The following is a 23,044-nucleotide window of genomic DNA, read 5'->3' on the forward strand; positions in this document are numbered from 1 at the left end:
TTTAAAGATTTTTATTTATTTGAGAGAGAGAAAGAGGGTGAGAGAGTGTGAGCATGAGCCAGAGGGGGAGGGAGAGGGAGGAGAGAATCTGAAGCAGACTCTCGCTGAGCACAGAGCCTGGCAAGGGGCTTGATCTCACAACCACAACATCATGACCTGAACTGTAACCAAGAGTCGGCCACTTAACTGACTGAGCCACCCAGGCACCCCTTTCCTCAGAAAAATTTTATACCTCATTTCTAAGCTGTGTATTCTTCCATTTACAGCTTGTGATCCTTCCTGAATATCATTTGACTCAGGAATATTCTTTCCAAATAACCTTTGAAATGGGTAAATGTTTAGATGTGTTGAGTCTGACATATCACGAGTTGGGCAGGGAAGAAGGCCAGGGGCCTAGGGGTAACAGGTAGGCATGATATAAGACTTATTGGTAACAACGTATGATAATAGGAGTTCCAATGGTGATTCCAGAAATTTTTCTATAAGTTTCAATTGCCATCATCCAGGGCAAATGCAGATTTAGGCAGGGGGACTCGGTTAGGCAAGAGGAACTTCAGGAAGGCCTTTCTGAAGAAGCAACATGTGAATGGAGACTTTCCAGACAAAGGGACCAGAGGGTGCAAATGCCTTGCATTTCTGGGAACAATCTTGGCATGCGCAGAGAACAGAAAGAAGACTAGTACACCTGGAATGTTGCAAACAGAGTTTTCAGATGAGATCAGAGAAGTCAGCAGTGGCCAGTTTACATAGGGTTTTATAAACCCTGATAAGGAGTTCAGCTTGTGTTCGAAGTGGATTGGGAAGCCATTGGAGAGCTGTAAGCAAGGAAGTTCTTGATCTGGTCTATGTTTTAGAAAGTTCGTTTTGGTGGAGGATGTGTCTGCAGCAAAGGTCAGAATAGAAGCAGTAAGACCAAACTACAAAGCTGTTGTAACCCATGTGAGAGTTGATGGTGGCTTGGAATTAGTGAGTAGGAGAGGACGTAGAGAAAAAGATTTTTTAAAAAAGATTTTATTCATTTATTTGACAGAGAAAGAGAGCACAAACAGGCAGAGGGGCAGAGGGAGAGGGAGAAGCAGGCTCCCCCCAGAGCAGGGAGCCCGATGCGGGGCTCGATCCCAGGACCCTGGGAATCATGACCTGAGCCGAAGGCAGACATTCAACCAACTGAGCCACCCAGGTGCCCCAGAAAAAGATCTGGGTGATATGCTATGGTGGTAGAACCCACAGGACTGGATAGTGGATTGTATATGGGGGTGAAGTCTGATGTGATCCTATCTGTTTGGTAGTCTTTTGATTGGCTACCAAATTATTGGGATATTATACTTCTGAAACCTCTGGAATTAAGTGTTTCCTATAATTGATGTAATGGGAACTTACTGACCGTTAAATTCTATACTGTAGGAACAGATAGAGAAACTTAGTTCATTGGTGATCTCATCCAATCTCTTGGTCTGGTGGCTTTCAATACCATCTCTATGCTAATGGCTCCCACATTTCTATCTTCAACGCAAACCTCTTCCCTGAATTTCACTCTTATGTCCAGCTGCCCCCTCCCCATCAAAATGGAACATATCCAAACAAAACTCTTGATTTTTTTCTCCCCAACCTATGGCTCCTGCCATCCTTCCTATCTCAGTTAGGACAGCTGTATTTTTCCAGTTGGTCAAGCAGAACCCTTGGAGTTGTCCCGAGTCCATGCATTCTCTCTGTCTCTGTCTGTCTGTCTCTCTATCTCTGTCACACTATGTACAATCCTTCAGGAATCCTACACTCAAAATATATTTAGAATCGGGGCACCTGGGTGGCTCAGTCAGTTGAGCATCTGACTCTTGGTTTCGGCCCAGGTCATGATTTCTAGGTTATGAGATCCAGCCCCGCACTGGGCTCCATACTCAGCGCAGAGTCTCCTTGAGATTCTCTTTCTCCTTCTCCCTCTGCCCCTCCCCCCACTCGCTCGCTTGCTCTCTCTCTCTAAAACAAATCTTTATATATATATATATATATATATATATATATATATATATGTTCAGAACTGACCACTCCTCAGTGCCCTCCGCTGCCCCCACTGCCATCTAGGCCGCCATTATGCCTACTCTGGATCACTGCAGAAGACCGTTGACTGCCCCGCCACTTTGGCCCTGCGCCTGCATTCCCTTCTCAATATATCAGTGAGCCTGATCTTTAGAAGATATAATGGAGATCCCATAACTGTTCTGTGTACAATATGCTCCAGTGGCTCTTAGTTTTCCTCAGTATGAAAGTCAAAGGCCCTACATGATCTCATTCTCTGACCTCAGCTCCTACTCAGAGTATTAGGGAATACTTGTCTTCAAGGCTCCATGCTAGAGGAAAGTTTTTTACCAAACATCTTTAATTGACTGAGTTTTAGTTCTTCTCCCAAAACACACACAAATAAAAGACATAATGGTCCAGCATTTTGGCTACAAATATTTCCATAAACAGAGCATGTCCTTTCAAGGAGTTCAAATGACGAGTGAGCCAAAATCCAGAGGATAAACAGTGGTAGGGGGCAGCATATTGGAGTTGTATCCTAGAATCCTCGGCCAAAGAAAATGTACACAAAAGAAGAACCAAATTCCCCTTCTCCTCTTCGGATCACTCTGTTTATTCTACTTTGTTTAGATTGACAAGTCTATGTGACTTCATCTTGTAACATTTAACTTACTACTGCTAATTTATATTCATTTATAAATATGAGCTATTATTTTCTTTACTCCTGAGGAAAAACAAAGTCTTTTGACTGGTTATGAGTATGTTATTTTCCTACGTTTATTATCACCAGGTTTTCTTTTAAGTAATTACCCCTGGTCATCCTTGCCACAGTATCTTGTGCACCTCACTTGCCGGTTGGAGAGGGAGTGTTGAGTTGGAGGTCCTGAGTGGGGCAGGAATCCTGGCAGGGTGCTGGGAACAATGGTCTTGGCCTTGGTCTTGGCCTTCAAAAAATGGTCTGACATGATCAGTATATGTTTAGCCTTAAAAATTGGCAGAGTGTGGTGAAATTACGACTAGGTGGCATTGAGGTATTATACTAAGAAGAATTTCACTTAGTGTTCAGGTCATTCCATCAATTGTGTTTGAAATTACTGGGTCTTAATGGCCAAAACTCTATTATGGTTAAGGTTAAATTTATGCCAATGTTTTCTTTTAAGTGAAAAATGGGCTTAGTATTTTTTCTTATGAATTTAAAACAATTCAGATGATACAGAGAAGTCTAAAGCAAAAAGCAGTCTCTCTTCCCAGAGATAGCTGTTTTAATACTTCAGGGTATTGTCACTAGAATTTTTCTATGCCTTTTTTTTTTTTTTTTTTTTAAGTAGGCTCCACATCCAGCATGGAGCGCAACACAGGGCTTGAACTCATGACCCTGAGATCAAGATCTAAGCTCATATCAAGAGTCAGATGTTTAACTGACTGACCCACCCAGGCGCCACTGTGCCTTTTTATATAAATATATACCTCAAGTGAGATCATAATTCTACATACTATTTTGTAATCTTCTTTCTGCTCAACAATATATCATGAACATATTTCCATGACAGCATATGGGGATCTAAATAACCCCCTCCTTTTTTTTCTTTTAGAGGTGGGGAGGGGCGTAGGGGGAGGGAGAGAGAGAATCTTAAGCAGGCTCCACACCCAGCGCAGAGCCCGACGCGGGGCTCCATCTCACAACCCTGAGATCATGACCTGAGCCGAAATCAAGAGTCGGAAGCTTAACCGACTGAGCCACCCAGGTGCCCCCTAAATAACCCCTTTTAATGGCTACATAATAAATGATAAAGATACCTTTTATTTTTCCTAAAAATAACTGCGTAGACGCAATGAATCTAGGCTCCCCTTAAAAATTTAAAAGGCATGCCATTTAAGAAACACAAGGAGATTTTGTTTCACTGACCTATAGTATCAACCATATTAAATTAAGAGGGCCTGCAAATACTCTGAACAAAATGGTCTCAGTTACTGAATAAGCTCATTTGTTTCTGTGGCAACTGCAGCAAATCTTTATTGCGCACCTACTAAATGCCAGCAGGAATCTAGGTGCTGGGGACACTGTGGTGAATGAGCTGTGTGTGATCTCTGCTCGCAGAGAGTTCACTCTCTCGAGGGTTAGAATCTGATTTAAAAAAAAAAAACTAGTAAGAAATAAGAAAAATATGAGGCATTAAAACATAACCTGACATTATGTTTTCCTGGTAGCATTTAAGCTGACATTTTGGTCCTGAATTCTGTAGATTGAGTCAAATTATATATTATAATGATATTTTCAGGTTTGAAGACAGTAAAGAACAAATAAATTATGAGTCATTTTTCTGCGCCCTGAACTGGAGAATGAATCCAATGCCCGAATTGGAAGCACCGTCATACATGAAAGAGGTAAAATTAACACCTGTTTTAAAAACCAGCTCTGGCCACCTCCCTTGCATTTTTAATATCCTTTGTCTTAAAAATTATTTTTCAGCATAAAACATTAACGCCATTTCTGGGTATTTGTGTTAAAGGCTAATTCACTTTCCATGCTGAGTGAACATCTGCTCTATAAGAGCATGACTTTTCTTCTGCAGCTGAATTTTTTTTAAACTCAGTCGCATCCAATTATATGGAAAATAGGATAATAGGTTAGTTATAAATAGATATAAACACTGTTATCAAGGGATTCTGCTAACATCATCGTGAGCCACGAGAGCAAATCTCAAATGGTGCATAGGTCAAGAATCCCCAGTACGTCTGTGGCTGTGCATACAGGTTTGCCTTGGGTGAAACAGTATAGGATGGGGATGCACATTTCACAGAGGAGCCAAATTTAAAATAAAAATTCAGTAGAAAAATGCTTGGTTAGGGAAAACAAAGTTCATGTGATCGGGTGGTGCTCTCAACATTGTGGAATTGTCTGAATTCTCTAAGATCTCTTTGGACCAATTGTCTTTAAGGAGTGGGTGGGTGGATGGCGGTTTGTTTATATTTTAACATGCTCCAGAAATTGATTTTCTTGGGAAAGTCCCTTGATAAAGCAAATGTCATGTGGTTACTCCCAGAAAGGAGGCATTTATTACTCCCGGTCTCCGCTGACCAACTCATTCTGGCCTGAACTGGTCTAGTGCCCCTGGGGAGTTCCCTTAGGCATGCAACTCTTCTGGAGTGGCAGGCAGCCTTAGAACTTCCAGAAGGTTGGGAGATAGGGGTGGCCTTTGGAGTCTGACATAACTCGGGTTGAATTCTGGCTCTGCCACTTACTTAGCTGAGTGACATTGGGTCACATAACTCGCTCATTTATAAATTTAATTCTCAGACAAATCATGAATTAAATACCCACTCTCAGCAGGTTCTGTGCTCCGTGCTGGGGTCCAGAGACGAAGGTCATTATTGCTACCTTTCCAGGGCGGGGCAGGCACCTGCTGATGGCGGAATCAATACACTCAGGATTTGGAGTGTGGCATAATACAGCCTGCATGGGATGGAAAGGAATAGGAGGAAGCTGTTGGGGTTGGCGGGATGGGGGAGCGGGGACAGGAAGTCTTCTTGAAATTTCAGTGACAAATAGGAAGAGTCAGCAAGGGAGGGAAGTGGCATGGTAGGGAAAAGGCATTCCCAACAGAGGCTCTGGGACAGGGGACAGACAGCATGGTGCTTGTGCAGAACCAGAAGGAATTGGTGTGGCTGGAATGAAGGCACGAAGGGAGGAGTGGAAGAGGGTAAAGCTGGAGATACCGGCAAGGGTGAGGTTTGAGTATTGTCCTGCAAGATCTGGAGACCATGGACGGACTTCAAGGAAGAGAGCGACGTGATCAGGTGTACCGTTTAAAGGGCGCTTGCTCTGAAGAGGGGCCATGGAGACAGGTAGACCCATTGGGAGGCTCTTGATATCACATTGTCACCATAACAACTGCAAACACTTAAAGCATTTACTCTGTGCCAAACATTACCCTAAGGCCTGAAAATCTATTAGCTGGTTAAATCCTCATAGCAACCCTATGAGATAGGTACTCTCCTGATCCCCATTTTAGAGATGAGGAAGGTAGAGAAACAGCAAGTCAAGACTTGTAACTCAGGTCTGTTTTACTGCGAAGAATAAAAAAAATATATTCTTTTTTAATGTAATTATTATTGAACATAATGGATTTAATAAACTAAAATCCAAGATACCATCACAAAAGCAAATCAGTACCGTCATTTGGCAACCTTTTAATTTTCATCCATGCAAATATTTAATGTTGTATGTAAAAAGAAAAATTGTAGATGTAGTTTCTATTCTACCTTCTCACTTAATGTTATAGTATTCTGTGTTGGATATCATCCATTTGTCCCATTAGGACTTTTCTCCAGCCCCCTCTCTCGTACTCTGAGTCCTGGGCAGTTAACCTTGATGGGCTGCATCAGCGGGTCCCCTAGCCCCCTGGCCTCCAATTGGGTTGGGAGAGTGGAGGGTGGGAGGAGAGAGAAATCCTTTCCCTCCCTGCCGGTTTCCATGGATGGCCTGCCTCCTCCATATAGCTGCTCACCACTCCAGGTTCCAGTAACCACCTTCCCTTGCCCCTCCAGCCTCAGGTGGTGGCACTGGCTCCCTGTTGCTATAGTCCTTGAGGGACTGGAGGATCCCCTGTTGGTTTTCCTCAACGCTTCCCACAACTTTGTAAATAGTCACTTTATTAAATTCCTCTCGACTTAGACGATTTGCTCATGTCCTCTGTTTCCTCTGGTGCTCTGGATGATGTGCACCCTGCTTCTGGCTAGATGGCAGCTGCCTTTGTTGTACTTTTCCTTAGTTCCTACTTCCCTCCTTTTCCATTCCACCCAGTCCACCACCCAAATGTTCACCTGTATGTTGGGGGCTTCATCACTGATTGTACAACATATAATCCTACCACATGCATTTATCGGCGGTATGTTTCTCCTACTTAATGCTACGTCATGGGCAATCTGTCTAGTTTAATATGTATAGACCTGAGCCATTCCTTAATAGCTGTAATATGGATAGAGAATAATTTATTCATCCATTTTTTTGTTGATAGGCATTCAAGTTGTTTTTACATTTTTGCCTCTGAAAGCATGGTAGCTTATTACTTTAATTTTTATTTTCCTGATGACTGAATTTGAATGAAATTTAATGACCTTTGGGTATGACAACCCACAGTTAAAGACTTTTTTCATAGCAACCCAGCATGCACAGATACAGCGGAACCAAAGTTTCGTGAAACAGTACTATTTGGACTACATGTGGTGCGATGCCATCTTGTCTTTCTTTCTCTCTTCCTTTCTTTCTTCCCTCTTTTCCTTTTCTCCCCTCCCCCACACCCCTTCTTTCTCTCTTTTGAATGTCGTTTGTGAGCCATTAAATTGATATAAGGGCCCACAGAAGGATCACCACCCACACTGCAAGAGGAATCACTCCGTGGGAAAGCCCAAGATCTACTCTCACCTTAGCCACCCCTCCCCCATTTCATCCCTTGCATACTCTATGACTGGGACATGAACCTGAGTTCAAATCCTTAGCTCTGTGATTGACTAACTGGGTGACTTTGTGCAAGTCACTCAACCTTTCAGGTTTCCTCCCCTCAACAATGGAGATAAGAGTAGTACTTCTGGGGCACCTGGGTGGCGCAGACGATTAAGTTTCCAACTCTTGGTTTTGGCTCTGGGCTTACGGGATTGAGCCCCAGTCAGGCTGCGTGCTCAGTGCAGAGTCTGCTTAGGACTCTCTCTTCCTCTGCCCCTCCGCCCTGCACTCTGTGTGTGTGTGTGTGTGTGTGCACATTTCTGAAAGAGAGAGAAAAAGAAAGAGGAAGGAAGGAGAGAAGGAAAAAAAGAAAAAGAAAAGAGAGAGAGAAAGAATAGTACTTCCATCGGTGTGGTTATGAGGATTGAGTTGATACACGTGAGACACTTACCACCACATCTGTCCTGTAATAAAGGGTTTAAATGTTAGCTATTACTATTGTTTGTAAAATGGAGAGGTCTTTACTTCCTCAAATGAGGGGGCTAGGCCTTGAGCAGTCACCTTCCAAGGCTAAGATCAGTGATTCTATCCTTAAAGGTAGGAGACCAGTTACGGAACAGGAATGTAGCATCAGAAGAAGGGCCCCTGCTTTAGCAGGGGGCTCTTCCAGTTGTTACTCATATATAGTGAGAACTTAATTCTTTGGGTCTTTTATCATCTCTGCTGACCAAGCCTAGAAGCAGTTCAGTCTGTGGGAGACATTTGGAAGGGGCCATTTCTTTTTCGCCAGTTAAGAAAGAAAGGAACATAGGTATAAAATGATACCAATTTAACTTAATAATGAGAACGTAACTAGATCTCAGAGTCTACAGCACTCTGGTATTCCTAAGCTTGTTATTGTTTCATAAAGAGGATATAAGATAGCTTGGGAATGTTACCAGCGAGTCTATAATCTCATGTGAAAATATTCAGTGGGAATGGGTTGAGCATGATATTGCATAGTTGATAGAGTACAATCAGTAGTGAAAAGTACAGGATCTCCTGAACCATATAAGTGTGCTTAAATGTTCCTGTCTGATAATGCCCGGAGACACTCGGGTCAGAGCCCGCCACACAGGTTGTGTTCTCCAGGAAGCAGGTGGAGTTTAATGTGCAAGAGGTTTATTTGGGAGTGTTCTTGGGATCAATACCTGTGGAAGGGAGAGGAAGGACACAGGAGTAAGCAGAGGGAGCAGTTGAGCCAGCCCACAAAGAGCTCTGGAGCTAGAATGGCCTTTCAGAGCTGTCCTGAGATGGGTCACAATGGCTTGGCCTTTATCCCTGTGGGTTGCTTTAGGAAGGGGGTTGACCTTGGGTAATGTGACTCTTTGCAGCCAAGACAGCTCTGTAGCCGAGGCAATCCCTGAAGGGGGCTCTCAGCAGCTGGGCCACTGAGTCCTTCCTCAAGGGGATCCTGGATGGTACATCCTAGCTTGGCAACCAATTGTTCTTGAAGCTCTTGTTTTTTGTTTTTATTAAAAATAATTAACATACAATATTGTATTAGTTTTAGGTGTATAACATGGTGATTTATACACATTGCAAAATGGTCACCCAATTAGTTACCATCTATCCATCACCATACAATATTATTGACTGTATTCCTTCTGTACATTATATCCCTGTCTTAGTTATTTTATAACTGGAAGATTGTACGTCTTAATTCCCTTTGCCTATTTTGTCCATCCCTCCCTTACCCCTCTCCCCTTTGGCGATCGTCTGTTTGTTCTCTGTAGCTATGAGTCTGTTTCTGTTTTGTTTGGTTGGTTGGCTTTTTAGATTCTACATATAAGTGAAGTCATAATTGTACTTGTCTTTTTCTGTCTGATATATTTCACTTAGCATAATGCCCTTGAAGTCCCATCTGTGATGTTGCAAATGGAAAGATTTCCTTCTTTTTTTTATGGCCGAATAATATTCTCTTGTACATATATACCACAGTTTTTTTAAATCTGTTCATCCACTGATGGACACTTAGACTGTTTCCATATCATGGGTATTTTATTTTATTATTTTTTTAAAGATTTTTATTTATTTATTTGAGAGAGAGAGAGAGAGAGCACAAGCAGGGGGAGCGGCAGGCAGAGGGAGAAACAGGCTCCCTGCTGAGCAGAGAACCTGATGCGGGGCTAAATCCCAGGACCTGGAGATCATGACCTGAGCCGAAGGCAGACGCTTAACCAACTGAGCCACTCAGGCGCCCCATGGCTATTTTAAATAATGCTGCAATGAACATAGGGGTACATATGTCTTTTTTAATTCATGTTTTCATATTCTTCCAATAAATACCTAGAAGTGGAATTGCTGGATCGTAGGGTAGCTCTGTTTTTAGTCTTTGGAGGAACCTCCATACTGTTTTCCACAGTGGCCGCACCAATTTCCATTCCCACCATCAGTGCATTTTCTTCATGTTCTCGCCAATACTGTTATTTCTTATCTTTTTTATAAAAGCCATTCTGACAGGTGACAGCTGATATCTCATTGTGATTTGGATTTGCATCTCCCTGATGGTGAGTGATGTCGAGCATCTTTCCATGTACCTGTTGGCCATCTGGGTGTCTTCTTTGGAAAAATGTTTGTTCAGGTCCTCTGCCAATTTTTTTAAATCAGATTGGTTTTTTAATATTGAGTTTTATGAGTTCTTTATATGATTAGGATGTTAACCCCTTATCAGGTACATCATTTGCAAATTTCTTCTCCCATTCAGGAGGTTGCTTTTTCGTTGATCGTTTCCTTTGCTGTGGCGAAATGTTTCAGTTTGATGCAATCCCACTTGTTTATGTTCGCTTTTACTGTCCTTGAAGCTTTTGTTGATTGTTCTTGGCATCAACTGGGGGCCTGGCAGTGTGGCACAGCCCCCTCCCCACTCCTGCTCCCCTGTCACTGCCTGATCTTATGCCCATGGTGGGACATTGACAGGAGAGCGTTTAATGCTGGGAGAGGCCAGGGAGGAGCCAGACCAGCTGTGTAGGTCTGTGGGGGCCCAGTTGGACACACAACACCTCTCACTTGGAGCTCTGGAGATTGCCAACATTTGGGGAAGTTGTCCCAGCCAAAAAGGCACATGTGGGACTTCAGGATGAGATCCACCAGGCCGTGAACGTGACCTAGCCCTGAGTGTGACGTGACGGATTCGAGTTCTGTTGAGAAGAAGGGATGGCAGGCTGAGCTCCGGGGTGGAAGCGTGGCCAGGGTGGAGGCCAGGGGTTGGGCAGCTGCGTGCTCCCTCCAGTGTAGGAGCTGGACAGGCTAGCTCTGGCTGAAGTTCCCGTGATGCCGTGAACAGCTCTCTAGAAGTTACCAGTACCGGCCACCACTTGGAAGCTGGATTGCTTTATACTCCTGTGCTGAACATTATCTCTTCCCTAACTGGGGATCTTACTGAGGAATGAAAAGAGACTTCCTGGCTGATGAAAAGTGAGCGGGCCTCAGTACTAGATTTAACACCAGTTCGTTCGTGTCCATGTTAATGGACAGGACGGATGGTCGGGGTAGGGATTTGGGCCACCTTCCCAGGCTAACCTGCTTACCTGCAGTGTATGGGGTGATCAGGGAGGGGCCAGAAAAGAGGAACAGGACCAGTGGCTTCAGCCAACCAGGGGCTGAGTTGGAGGCTGGTCTGGCACACCAGACATGGGATTGGAAAGGCAGGGCATCTCTCTGAAACAGGGAGCACAGTGATGGGGAATCCTGAAGTTAGCACTATTCAGCAATCAGAGGAAGCCAGTCCACAGGCTTGAACTAAGCCTTTAGCCCTGCCCAGGGGACAGAGCTGGCTAAATCCCTCTACCAGTGACGTTCCAGTAGGAAATGTACATACAAAGCACACTCAGAGGAGTCAGGGAAATGGATTGAATGAAGGGACTGTTGCCAGAGGAGTGGGTAGGGTTACAGGAACCGGATCAGGGACGAGCAAGAGCGGGAAACCATCACCATCCATAGGTCTGAAGAAGCAGAGCGGGCCCGGTGGTAGTGGAGCCCAGTGGCGGAGCTGGGGCAGGGGCAGCAGGTAAAGGCGGGTAGCCACTGCCAAACCATGGCCTGGCAGGGAGGGAGCAGGGGGAGGAGAAGTGGAATCAATACCCTGATCTCTTGCTGCGCCCCATTGGCTGGACCCATCGAGCCACCAGGGAACAAGGAAGCTCGGCAAGTGATGCAATCCACAGAGCGCGGCCTCCGAGGGCAGTGAACTGGGGAAAGAAGGCAGAAAATGGATCTTCTGGGGGCAAAGAGAATGACCCAGCACGGTCCGTTGCCAGAATAAAAACTTGGGCTCAGGCGAACAAACCTCACAGCCAGGGTGTAAAGCCAGGTCCAGATCACAGCCTTCAGCGCTTGGTCCGCTGGATGTCAGGACTGGTCCCCCAGACTCAGGTGGGGCTACCCTACATGTGATGGCTAGGTGGACTCAGCTAATAAGGCTGGGGGTCCAAGAACAAACCAGTGAAATTTACAAAGAGGACTGTGGTCCGTAGCTCATTTAGCTTTGATTAGTCCTTGGGTGAGCGATTTCCCTATGTGGCTGGGCGTAAACCAACTGTCACCCACCATATGTCTCTTGACTGTGGCCTGTAGCCCGAATTCTCAGGAGCTCCCCTGGCTGGGCCTCCGCCTGGCTCCCACAGCGGCCCGTGGTGAGCCCCCGGGGCTGTAATTGACCTCCCACTCCATTATGTGACTATCTACGGCCCCAGCATGTTGCCCTGGCGCTGTCAAGGCCTGGAGACCCCATTTCCATTCTCTTGTGCTTGCTTACAGATGGTGGCTGTAAAACTGGCAAAATAGGGCCCGCTGTTTAGAGCCTGTCTGGTTAATCTCAGAAGCCACGTTTTAAAAAATAACACTAAATCGGTTCTCGTATAAACTTTATAACTTGCACCGTGTGACTGGCGTCTTATCTTTTGACATTTCTGAGAAAAATTGGATGTGGCTTCATTTTATGAGCACTGAAACTGCCGGACCATTAGCAGTGGGCTCTCCAGCCCTCTCCTGCCACAACAGGATGATATATATTGCCTTGGCCGTGGGGAGGAGGGGGCAGGTCGGGTGCACCCTGGGATACGTCTTTGGACACCCCACTTGTGGAAGATCTTCTTTTGGTATTTAAAGGGTGGGCTATCCTGTGACATTTTATTGTCCCAATCCTGTGAAAATTAAGTATCCTTTCAAATTTATAGATAGGAAGTGGAGACTCAAAGGCATTCCTAAAGGTGAAGATGATATAGTTAGGGGCTAGTGCCCGCTCTAATAAGTAAGCAGTTATTTCTAGGATTTGAGGTTGAATTTATCAGTCGAAATAAAAGACTGTTAGTCATTCTCATTAGACTTTAAAAGTAGCTGATAAACACAGACCGATTACATAACACAAAACAGTGACCTAGTAGGGAACGGTTCTGCCGGAATCCGCTTTGATTCAAAGCACCGGATGATGTCTACTTGAATTGGATGCAGAAGCCTACCACTAAAGCTCCGCGAAAATTCATGTCCTCTTGAAAACTTTATTTACCCTGGAAGGCAGTTTCAAGGAAAGGTTTCACCTGTGTTTTAGCTACACTGACACAGAAATGGATAGGAATAGAAGCAAATCTCCAGGTTTTTTTAATCGATGAGCTTTTCCTTATGGCATCAGAATGCTCTTGATTATCTCAACAAGTATTTGCAAAATTTCTTCCCCAAATTAATTTCCCTTTGATTCATGGAAATGTAATTGCTTTTGTAGTTTTGTCAATTGAATTATTTCTGAGGTCACGTCAACCATTTAGAAGGCAGTAAATCCAAGAAAACCACAGTTTTGGTTCCATACACCCTACTGGACTTTTCTACAAATTCATAGATATTTCCTGTAGACACGTCTTTTTTTTTTTTTTTTTTGAGCAAGGGGAGGGAAATAACAGAGTGAAATCACTAACATGACTGCATCAGCCTTACATTTGGGAGGAATAAAAATAACCTTGTTTCAGTGAAGCGTGGAATTTAATTGGCTCCCGATCTTTTCCCCCTCATGCATCTGGTGGCCAGTACTACAGTAGAAAATTTTAAACTAGAAGGAGACATAATCCAATTAAATTTCCTTTTAAAAATGTCAAAGCAAATAAATCCAGAGCACATGAGCTCACACACAGCTTTGCTATTCTCACTGGGCAGCTGCTGTTTACTGGGTTCCCAGCCAGTGCCATCTTTGCTTCAAGGGTGTATGATTTTACAGATCAGCAGCTACATTTTTTCACCGTTGATGAACAAGTAATTTATTGCCAACTACTTTGACATCGTCAGTAGCTTTAGTCAAAGCCAGCTTGGAAGATACCGTGGGGCCCTCTTGCAGACAATGATTCCCAGCCATTTTGGAGTCACGATTGTGCATCATTGTTGAATTTCGCTCTGCATTTCATAGTTCTTCCTCCTTCCAGAAAATATTCCTTAGGAGGAAATCGAATTTGGTTTTGAGATTGGGGCGCCATCTCTTGAGTTATCTGGAAGTCACATTGGAGACTCTGGATCCATCCGTCAGTTTGTCAGGAAGTTGCTTTGTTCCGAGCTGTGCTGTGGCTTTCATAGACATTTTATTAATGTTGGTAAATACAGAATCACATGGTGTCTTTGTTTGACTTCCTCAAGAAGCCGACGTGGGGACAAGGATTCAAGTGTATATTGATTGTGAGGGAGGTGGAGGGAAGACTATGAAGGGAGTGGGGAATGAAGAGTGGAAGGGAAGGGGCTGCCACAGGGCATATTCTCAAACCAGTGACACATGTTGGTGACTGGAGCTTAATGCCTCTGGGAAACTCAGGGATCCAGGGGCCTAGATGTACCTCAGCGTTTTCCCACCCGAAGTGCAGGGGGGTTGCACTATTCATCCATCAGCTCCCGTCAGTCATGGGTGAGGGCTGCTCCTGACGAGGGAGGAAAAGAATGAATTCCCAGGCACTTGTGGCATGTCACAGGGGCAACCAAAGTGGGCCTCAGAGGCCAAAGAAAAGCTTTCAGGCAGAGGAACGCAGGTTGGACGTCGGGCCGGTGAGCGCCGAAGTGGAAAGGGTGAGGAGATCGGGAGGGGTGCTGGCACAGCCTGCCACGCTCAGGTATTGAAGATGCCAAATACGCACAGTCGGGGCTGTTCTGCAGAAACACCAGCAGGCTCATCATCATCGGGCAGGGGAAGGCTCGATTGGCTGTTGTGGATGAGCTCTCCTGTTGTACAATTACCATGCAGTTATTTCCACTTAAAAGGTACGTGCCCTGCTGGGAATACCATCTGACCTGGACTTTTCTTCTCATTTTGTAGTGTAGCATGAATAAAAGGTCAGTGAACACAGAGACTATTTTTATTCACTGCCCAGATTGTCATAAATATTATGTAATGTAGAACATTTGTGGATTTATTAGAACAATTAGGCAGTGGGAGTGTGGGGTTTCTCGTGTCACCAAAGAGCTCTTTATTTTGCAGAGAGATTGCCCATGTGACTCCTTTATTTTTTATTTTTTATTTTTTTAAAAGATTTTATTTATTTGAGAGAGAGAGAGAGAGAGCACAAGAGAGGGGAGCGGGAGAGGGAGAAGTGGGCTCCCTGCTGAGCAGGGAGCCCAATGCGGGATTCGATCCCGGGACTCCAGGATCCGAAGGCAGTCGCTTAACCAACTGAGCCACCCAGGTGCCCCATGTGACTCCTTTAGATGGACCCAATTACAGGCAAAACTATGAAGAAGATACTTTTTCCCTCTACTTTATCATTGCCTCCCCTCCCCTGAGTTTCTTAAATCTTACCTCCTGTTTTCCCACCCTCCTTTGGATCTCGATTTAATTTCTGTTGATCCATTTAAACTAGTACCTGTGAAAATCTCCCTAAAATTAGGGGTTGGCTACAATTCTGGTACCAATTCCAATGTGCTGGGTTTTTTTCCCATATACCAAACAACTCTTGACACCAGCTAAGGGTCCTACAATTCAACTCAGTTCCGACATGATCAGCATCAGATCCCACAGGGTGTAAGGGCTCAGTCCCACAAGACTGCCCCTCCCCCCCACTTCAGACACCAGTTTATCACCTGTGCTTCTGGTCCACTGGCTATAGATGAGAGGTTCCCATGACCCCCTCCTTGGGTTCGATGAATTTGCTACAACAGCTCACAGAACTCAAACATTTTACTTCCTAGATCACTTTTCATCTCAAATCATCCTTCATCTCAAACCTCAAGGTATTTACTTGTGTTTCATTTTGTCCAAGTCCAGCTCGTTGCTAATAAATAATAACTCCCATCTCCAAATTCTTGAGTTGCCATCATTCCAACTCAAGTCCCTCAGTTTCTTTCTCTTTTATTGTTAGAGGTTAAATCATGATTCCTTGCTCAAAAATAAGAAACTTTTGCTGCCTAATGAAGAAGTTATGAGGGAAGGACCTTCTAGAACTGGCCTGTTTCATAAAAGAATCCATTCTCCAGATAATTTCTTTGCAGTGATATGAGTTGCATAATGTATTTAATTATTTTTGTATTGAAAATTCTTTTTTTTAAGATTTTTTTTTTTTTGAGAGAGCACAAGCAGGGGGAGCAGCAGAGGGAGAGGGAGAAGCAGACTCCCTGCTGAGCAGGGAGCCCAATGTGGGGCTCAAGCCCAGGACCCTGAGATCATGACCTGAGCTGAAGGCAGACGCTTAACAGACTGAGCCACCCAGGCGCCCCAGTATTGAAAATTCTTATTTAAAAAAAAAAAAAACCGATCCAGGAAGAGTGATTTTGAATGCATATATTTGCATTATACTCCTTTATAACACGATCAAATCTAAAAATACCACTTACGAGCAAAAATTGCTTTAAGTTTTGTAATGAAATTTCTGAGGACATGTTGAATAGTTGAACGACTGTTGATTAAAATACATAATTTTGTGTGTGTACATATATGTGTGTATATATGTACACACACACACACACGCACACACTGATTTACTCCTTCTTGGTGTAGGATGGACATTTCACTAAGTTCCATGTGGTATAAATATGCCCTAGGAGTGGATTTAGGCTTCATCCACCTGAATGGCCATTTCCTTCTTTACACAGCCAGTTGGTGGTTTGGGCTCAACCTCCAATGTCTGGCAGGAGGCATTCTTTTTTTTTTTTCTTTGAGAGAGCGCGCGTGCGTGTGCGGGAGCAGGTGAGGGTGGGGGAGGGAGAGGGAGAGAGAATCCTAAGCAGGCTCCAAGCCCAGCGCAGAGCTTCAGGCGGGTCTCCATCTCACAACCCTGAGATCCTGACCTGAGTAGAAACCAAGAGTCAGACGCTTAACCGACTGAGCCACCCAGGTGCCCCAGGAGGCATTCTTGAGAAAGAAAAGGTGTGTCACTTCAAGAACCACATTGTTTTCTACTCAACTTTCCTTGTTGAAAATGATAGGATCAGATGTAGCCATGTAGGATGAGAGCCGGCGGCTTCTAGATTGGCCCAGTCTGCTGGGCTTTGGAGGGCAGCTCGGCAGATGAGCAGAGCTCTGGAGCCTCACTGCTGGGGTTACAGTCCAGGCTCCTCCACTTACTGGCAGTTTTCTGGACAAGCAACTTAAAACCCTTCTATGCCTCAGTTTCCTTTTCTGTAAATAAATAATACCTACCTCTTAGGGTTTTCTGTGATAAAAACTTAAAAAGAGTACCTGTTACATAGTAAATATCTAATAAATTTATTAGTCAGAGTAGCATTACCATCACTATGAAGCAGTATAAATCCCACAAAAGTCTGCAACCAGTTCACTGTCATTGTAAATCATCTCTTTAATGCCTTAGAGATGCCAGTACTTGGTGTTCTCCTGATTTCTGATTCTGTGTCAACGTTATTAATTACCATAGTTTTACATATCACCCATATTTCAGTGACTTCCTCATCTTTGCATAGTAGCTCTGTGCTACACAGAACCCTATTCCCAGGTATTTACCGGAATCTTCACCTTGACGTCCTATGGGTACCTCAAATTTAAAAATGTCCCAAATTGAACTTAGTTGTTCTCCTCTGATCCTTACTGCCACACTAAAAAAATAAAATAAAACTCTTCTTTCTGCTTTCCTTATTTTGCTTATAACGTTGCCCTGGGTTGAGTATTGCATGCCCCCCCCCCGCCCCCTGCTACCCCCCATTCATGTCTCCCCCGAATCTCAGAACATGAACTTATTTGGAAATGGGTCTTTGCGATGTAATTAAAAGCTGAAATGTGAAATGAGGTCACACTGGATTAGGGTGGGCTCTAAAGCCAGTAATTGGTGTCCTTATAAGAAGCCATGTGAAGACAGAGGGCCATATGCAGAGAACAAGGGGCAACCACGGGAAGCTAGGAGAGGGGGCATGGACCAGAGTCTCCCTTAGAGCCTCCAGAAAGAACCAACCTTGCCAGTACCTGGCCTTCTGGCCCCCCATATAGTGACAGAATAAAGTTCTGTGGGTTTAAGCCTCTCAGTTTGTGCTCATTTGTTATGGTGGTCCTAGGAAACTACTATAGATATCATCAATATTACTATACTTAGAAGTCTTAGAACTCTCCTCACCTATATTCATTTACCTGTATTAGTTTATAAGGACACCAGTCATATTGGAGTAGGGATCGCCCCCCAACTCCAGCATGACCTCACCTTAACTCATTACATCTGCAGTGACCCAGTTTCCAAATAAGGCCACATGCTGAAATACCGGGGCTTAGGATTTCGACATCTCTCTTTTTTTTTTTTTTTAAAGATTTTATTTATTTATTTGACAGAACACAAGTAGGGGGAGCGGCAGGCAGAGGGAGAAGCAGGCCCCTCACTGAGGAAGGGCGCCCGATGCGGGGCTTGATCCCAGGACCCCAGGATCATGACCTGAGCCGAAGGCAGACACTTAATGGCTGAGCCACCCAGGCGCCCCTCACCATCTTTTGGGAGGACACAGTTCAACCCATAACACTGCCTCTTTATCACCATTTCAAATTGATCACCTTCCAGGCATTCTATGTTCTACTGCAGCAAAATCTTCCAGATGTAGCTCGTCCTCGCACCAGCTGCAGCTCCCCCAGCTATGGCACAGCTCCCCCCCCAGAATTACTGCTGTAACCTCCAAAGTGATTTTCCTCCTCCGTTTCATTCTTCATACATCCAGTGAGTGAATCTAATTAATTTCTAATCAGGTTTCTCTGGTGGAGACCCACCGGTGTCTTTCCCCAACCACAGCATAAAGTCTAAACTAGCACAGAGAGCCCGAAGTTTGGGCCCATCTTTTCCTTCCAACCCCCTCTCTTGCCACTTCATACTATGTGTCCCAAACCACAACTAGGCTGGCTGGTCAATCTTCCTGGAAAAGAAATTCTTAGGTCTGTGGGCCTTTGTTTATGTTGTCCCCTATGCCCAGAGCACCCTTCATCACTCCGTCCCCTTCCAAACTGCTCCTCATCCCATAAGGCCCAGCTAAAACAGTCCTTACACAGGTTGCTTCCACAGTTCCAACACAGGATTACTGAGACTTTCCCTGTGTTTCTGACACCTTAGGATTCTGGATACTAATGTAACACCAGGAAAGAGATAGCACCTCTTATGTAAAACAATTAACCTTGACAATAGAAATACAAACAGCCCACAGTGCATGGACTTTCCTGCCCCCCATTGACATTAATATTGAGCATTGCAACATAAATAAAAATGTGTGGGCATATCTGTGTGTGTCTAGATATACATATATACAAGACTTTTTGAAATCTGACATGTATCTACTACTTATATAATTAAGTTTTGTTGCAACCCACCTCATCAAAATATTCTCTTTTTTTTAAGATTTATTTATTTTAGAGGGGGTGGGAGGGACAGAGGGAGATAGAGAAGATCTCAGGCAGACTCCTTGCTGAGTGTGGAGCCTGATACAGGGCTCCATCTCACGACCCTGAGCTCATGACCTGAGCTGAAATCAAAAGTCGGACACTTAACAACTGAGCCACCCAGGCGCCCCCAAATATTCTTAAAGCTCTCTAGAAAAGAGTAAAGGTATTTATTTTCTGAAATTAGAAAATACATATACGCAAATATACATGCCATATATTATATAGGAAGTATATGTGTGCATATATTTATACATACATATATACGAAGTATATATATAAAGTAGTTTCTCCCCAGGAACATCCTGTGAATGATTCATTGCTCTTTTCATTGTTAGATTAAAGAAACAGTAACCAAGCAATCAGTGTAGCTAGCAGTTCAGATTTTAATAATTGAGGTCTTAATAAAGCATAGGGGGAGTTCTTACTGTAATAATGCTGCATGACCAACAGGACCCCCCCCTCCCCAAATCTCAGTGGTTCTCAACAATGGACATTTATTTTTCTTGGCCATGGGCCCATAGGTCAGCAGGGCTCGATCCACCCATGTCATTTTGGGACCAGCAGCATCTCGGGCCATGTTCTTCTCGGGGCAGTGATGGAGGTACAGCACTAGCCCGTTAGAGCCTCTCTTCACGGTACATCTGCTAGCATTACATAGGCCAAAGCCAGTCATGGGGCCAAGCCCATAGCAAAGGTACAGGAAAACAGACTCCATAGGAGGGTCTGCAGAGTCGCATGGCAAAAAGCATGGGTGTGTAATTCCACCACGGAGAGGGATGAAGACGTGAGCCTGAGAATTCAGTCTACCGCAAAGGCCTTACGATTCGGAGGTAGACCGTAGAAACATCTGCCTTGAGAATAAGCTATGTATCAAGAGCTTATATAACAATAAGAAACCATTTGATGTTGCATTGACAAAACTGCACTTTGACATGTGGTTATAATTCTCTCCATCTTTGGTTCTTTTCCTAGAGATGTGAAGATGAGTGGCTCGGGATGCCATCACCTATTCCCGTGAAATACATTAACTACATACGCCTTTTAAAGGATGTGTTCGGCTTAGAGGAGGAGTAACCATATGCCATTGATTTCCTGCTCTCATTTTACTAAGTTTATTTCAGTAGATATCATTTCATTAAAAAAAAAATACAAGGTTCATACTGAATTGAAATCCATAGGCCACAGTTAATTCCCTTTTGTCATTTTAGTTTTTCAGAACATCGTATTACATTGTTGATGTACCAGCATTATTAAAAATGCCATTTAAAGAAATGTCAAACATTTTTATTACATGTATGATTTATTAATACCAAAGAATCTTATGGTAATTTTCTATCCGGCATAATTTGATTCATTGCAACACAAAAAGAAAATTACTCTTGACAGCTGTACATGACAATATAAAATCAAATTATATCTTAGCAATAAGTTGTGATTCTATTAAACATTTTTTGAAATCTTTTTGACACATGTTTATTACTTACATAATTAAATTTTGCAGCAACCCACCTTATCAAAATAATCCTTAAACCTCTCTACAGTGAATGTATTTATTTTCTGAAAGTAGCAAAGCTATGAGAAGGACTCCTGCCCTTGCCCTGCAACACACACGCACACACACTCACACACACACACTCACACTTAAAAATTTGGGAGAGAAATTGAAACATTTGCAGTGTTTATATTTTTAATGCCCTTTTTATATCTAAAGTTAGCTGTTAACTTAGGAATATATGCATGTATACCTAATTATAGTATGACCAAAAATGTTTTCTGTCTAAAATATTTAGGGATGTGAATGCTGGAGATCTTGAGAGATATTTTTTGGTTCATTCTCCACACACACACACACCACCCACCCCAGAGGTTTAAATATTCTAGGACTGTAGTATGTTTCCTCCTGCTTTTCCTCTGGTTCTTTTTTGATTTTTCTTCTAGGCCTATACGTTCTGAGTCTCAGCAGAACTTTTGTCATGTAGTGTATATTTGATTAAAACTCCTCACCATGGACCTGTGGGAATTCATTGTGAGAAGTTTGTCCCAATCTACTCCAATCTCCAGTGTTGGATGCTGTGTATCCTAACTCTAGGTCCCTGGTGTTGTCAGACACGGTAGAAGTCTATGGAAAAGGGGGGCTTCCACATCTACCTTTTGGGGACTGCTTGGAGGAGGGGAAAAGGAGCTGATGACATGTCACGGGCCCCTGCCACCTCATTATTCCTTCACTCCACATTTGTGGCATCTTGCCTAGAAATGAGCTGGCTTCTCGGCACTCAGAGGTACCAATTTGGTTGACAACAATGGCTCTTTCTTTCTTTTTTTTTTTTTTTAAATTGAAGCTAATCAATAAACTATTTCTATATATAAACCTAGGGTCATTCTCCATGTGCCTTGGTTAGAATAGACCCCATAGGACTTTCCAATAAACTAGAATACTCAACTTATATACTAGGACCACTTACCCATAAAATCTAATTTTGACTACTTGATTTTTATTCCAGGTTTTTTTTTTTTTTTTTTAAGACAACTGACAGTGCCAAGCCATTTTGTCACTTTAAGATTTTTCATTCCCCAGAGAGCAGGCTTTTAGAAGGATGACACTTTCCTGGAACTTTTCAGGCTGACACATTTGTCACTTACCTATTCAACTCTTCAGTCAGTTGTCTTTCCCTTGTACAGGCTTGTGATACAGTTCACTTGAGAAGTGGGAAGAGAAGAAAAGAAGCAGCAAACCAATGATATGTTCCTGAGTCTGTGGGATGACAATGGCTTGTTCTATTACATACATGTGTGTCGCTGCCCTGGTTATTTGCAGTTCAAGCCCACAATTAGCAATTAAATGGCCATTATAGGCATCATGCCGATAAACATGATACATTGCAGCCATACAGACACTTTAAATAATTATTCTTTTTATAACCAAACCATATACTGAAGGAGATTTATAATTTAGAGATAATATCCCCATTAGTAAAGTTTATGACCCAATAAACAGCTCCCACTAGTTAATAAATGCCAAAGCCATAAAAACAAAGACTATTAATGTAATAGAATTTCTGTACCTCCCTCTTTTGCTGGTGGTCTCAAGGCACTGAAGGGAAATGCTATCTTAGGGAAAACATTTATTCTTGTTATGTAAATATCAATGAATTGTCTTACAGTCCATCTGGAAATCTCCCAGCCCCGCCTCAGTCCCAGGTGGTCCCCAAATGCTAATGCGTTCCGCTTAGGTTTTGGGCCCTAGATAACTCTGGTTTTCAACACCAATGAGTCTTGTGACTCAAATCTTTGGGGGAGGTGGCGAAGACCGGCTGGAATTTCTGCCTCTTCGTTGCCCTCTGGGAAAAAAAAAAGAGAAATCCCAACTATTACCCTTATTCCGGAGGAAGAACTTCGAAGAGTTTCCCAGCTTCGGCATACACTTAAATTTTTAGCTACCTCTTCTCTTTCCTCTGAAAAAGAGAAATCCCAACTATTGTCACTGTTCCGGGGTAATCATTTTAAAAGAAGTTTCACAGCCTTTGCATCTACTTATATTTTTAGCTGCTCACATTTTTTCATTTTGATGGAAAAGCGAGTGGTACCTTTGGATGTCTGGGGAGTTGAAGGTTAATGCAGGCAAACCTTTTGTACTAAGAACGAACAGATTTTTCATATTCCTGCAACCGTGGGAATGATTGATGAAGTCATTTGAAAGCCCAGATCACATCATGTCTTTTCAGAAGAAA

General features: G+C 43.4%; 1 protein-coding gene across 10 annotated transcripts in view; it reads left to right on the forward strand.

The window, feature by feature from the left end:
- EFHC2 (EF-hand domain containing 2) overlaps nucleotides 1-20,777 on the forward strand; it is a 211,608-nt gene extending 190,831 nt beyond the window's left edge. For all 10 annotated transcript variants that reach the window (XM_078063906.1, XM_078063910.1, XM_078063914.1 and 7 more), the window contains 2 exons: nucleotides 4,296-4,401; nucleotides 20,289-20,777. In XM_078063906.1, the coding sequence (XP_077920032.1) occupies nucleotides 4,296-4,401; nucleotides 20,289-20,390 (208 nt within the window). In that variant the 3' untranslated portion in view covers nucleotides 20,391-20,777. The remainder of the gene's footprint in view (nucleotides 1-4,295; nucleotides 4,402-20,288) is intronic.
- The last annotated feature ends 2,267 nt before the right edge of the window (nucleotides 20,778-23,044 follow it).

The sequence above is a fragment of the Halichoerus grypus genome, chromosome X (genome assembly GCF_964656455.1).
Source record: "Halichoerus grypus chromosome X, mHalGry1.hap1.1, whole genome shotgun sequence".
NCBI lineage: Eukaryota > Metazoa > Chordata > Mammalia > Carnivora > Phocidae > Halichoerus > Halichoerus grypus.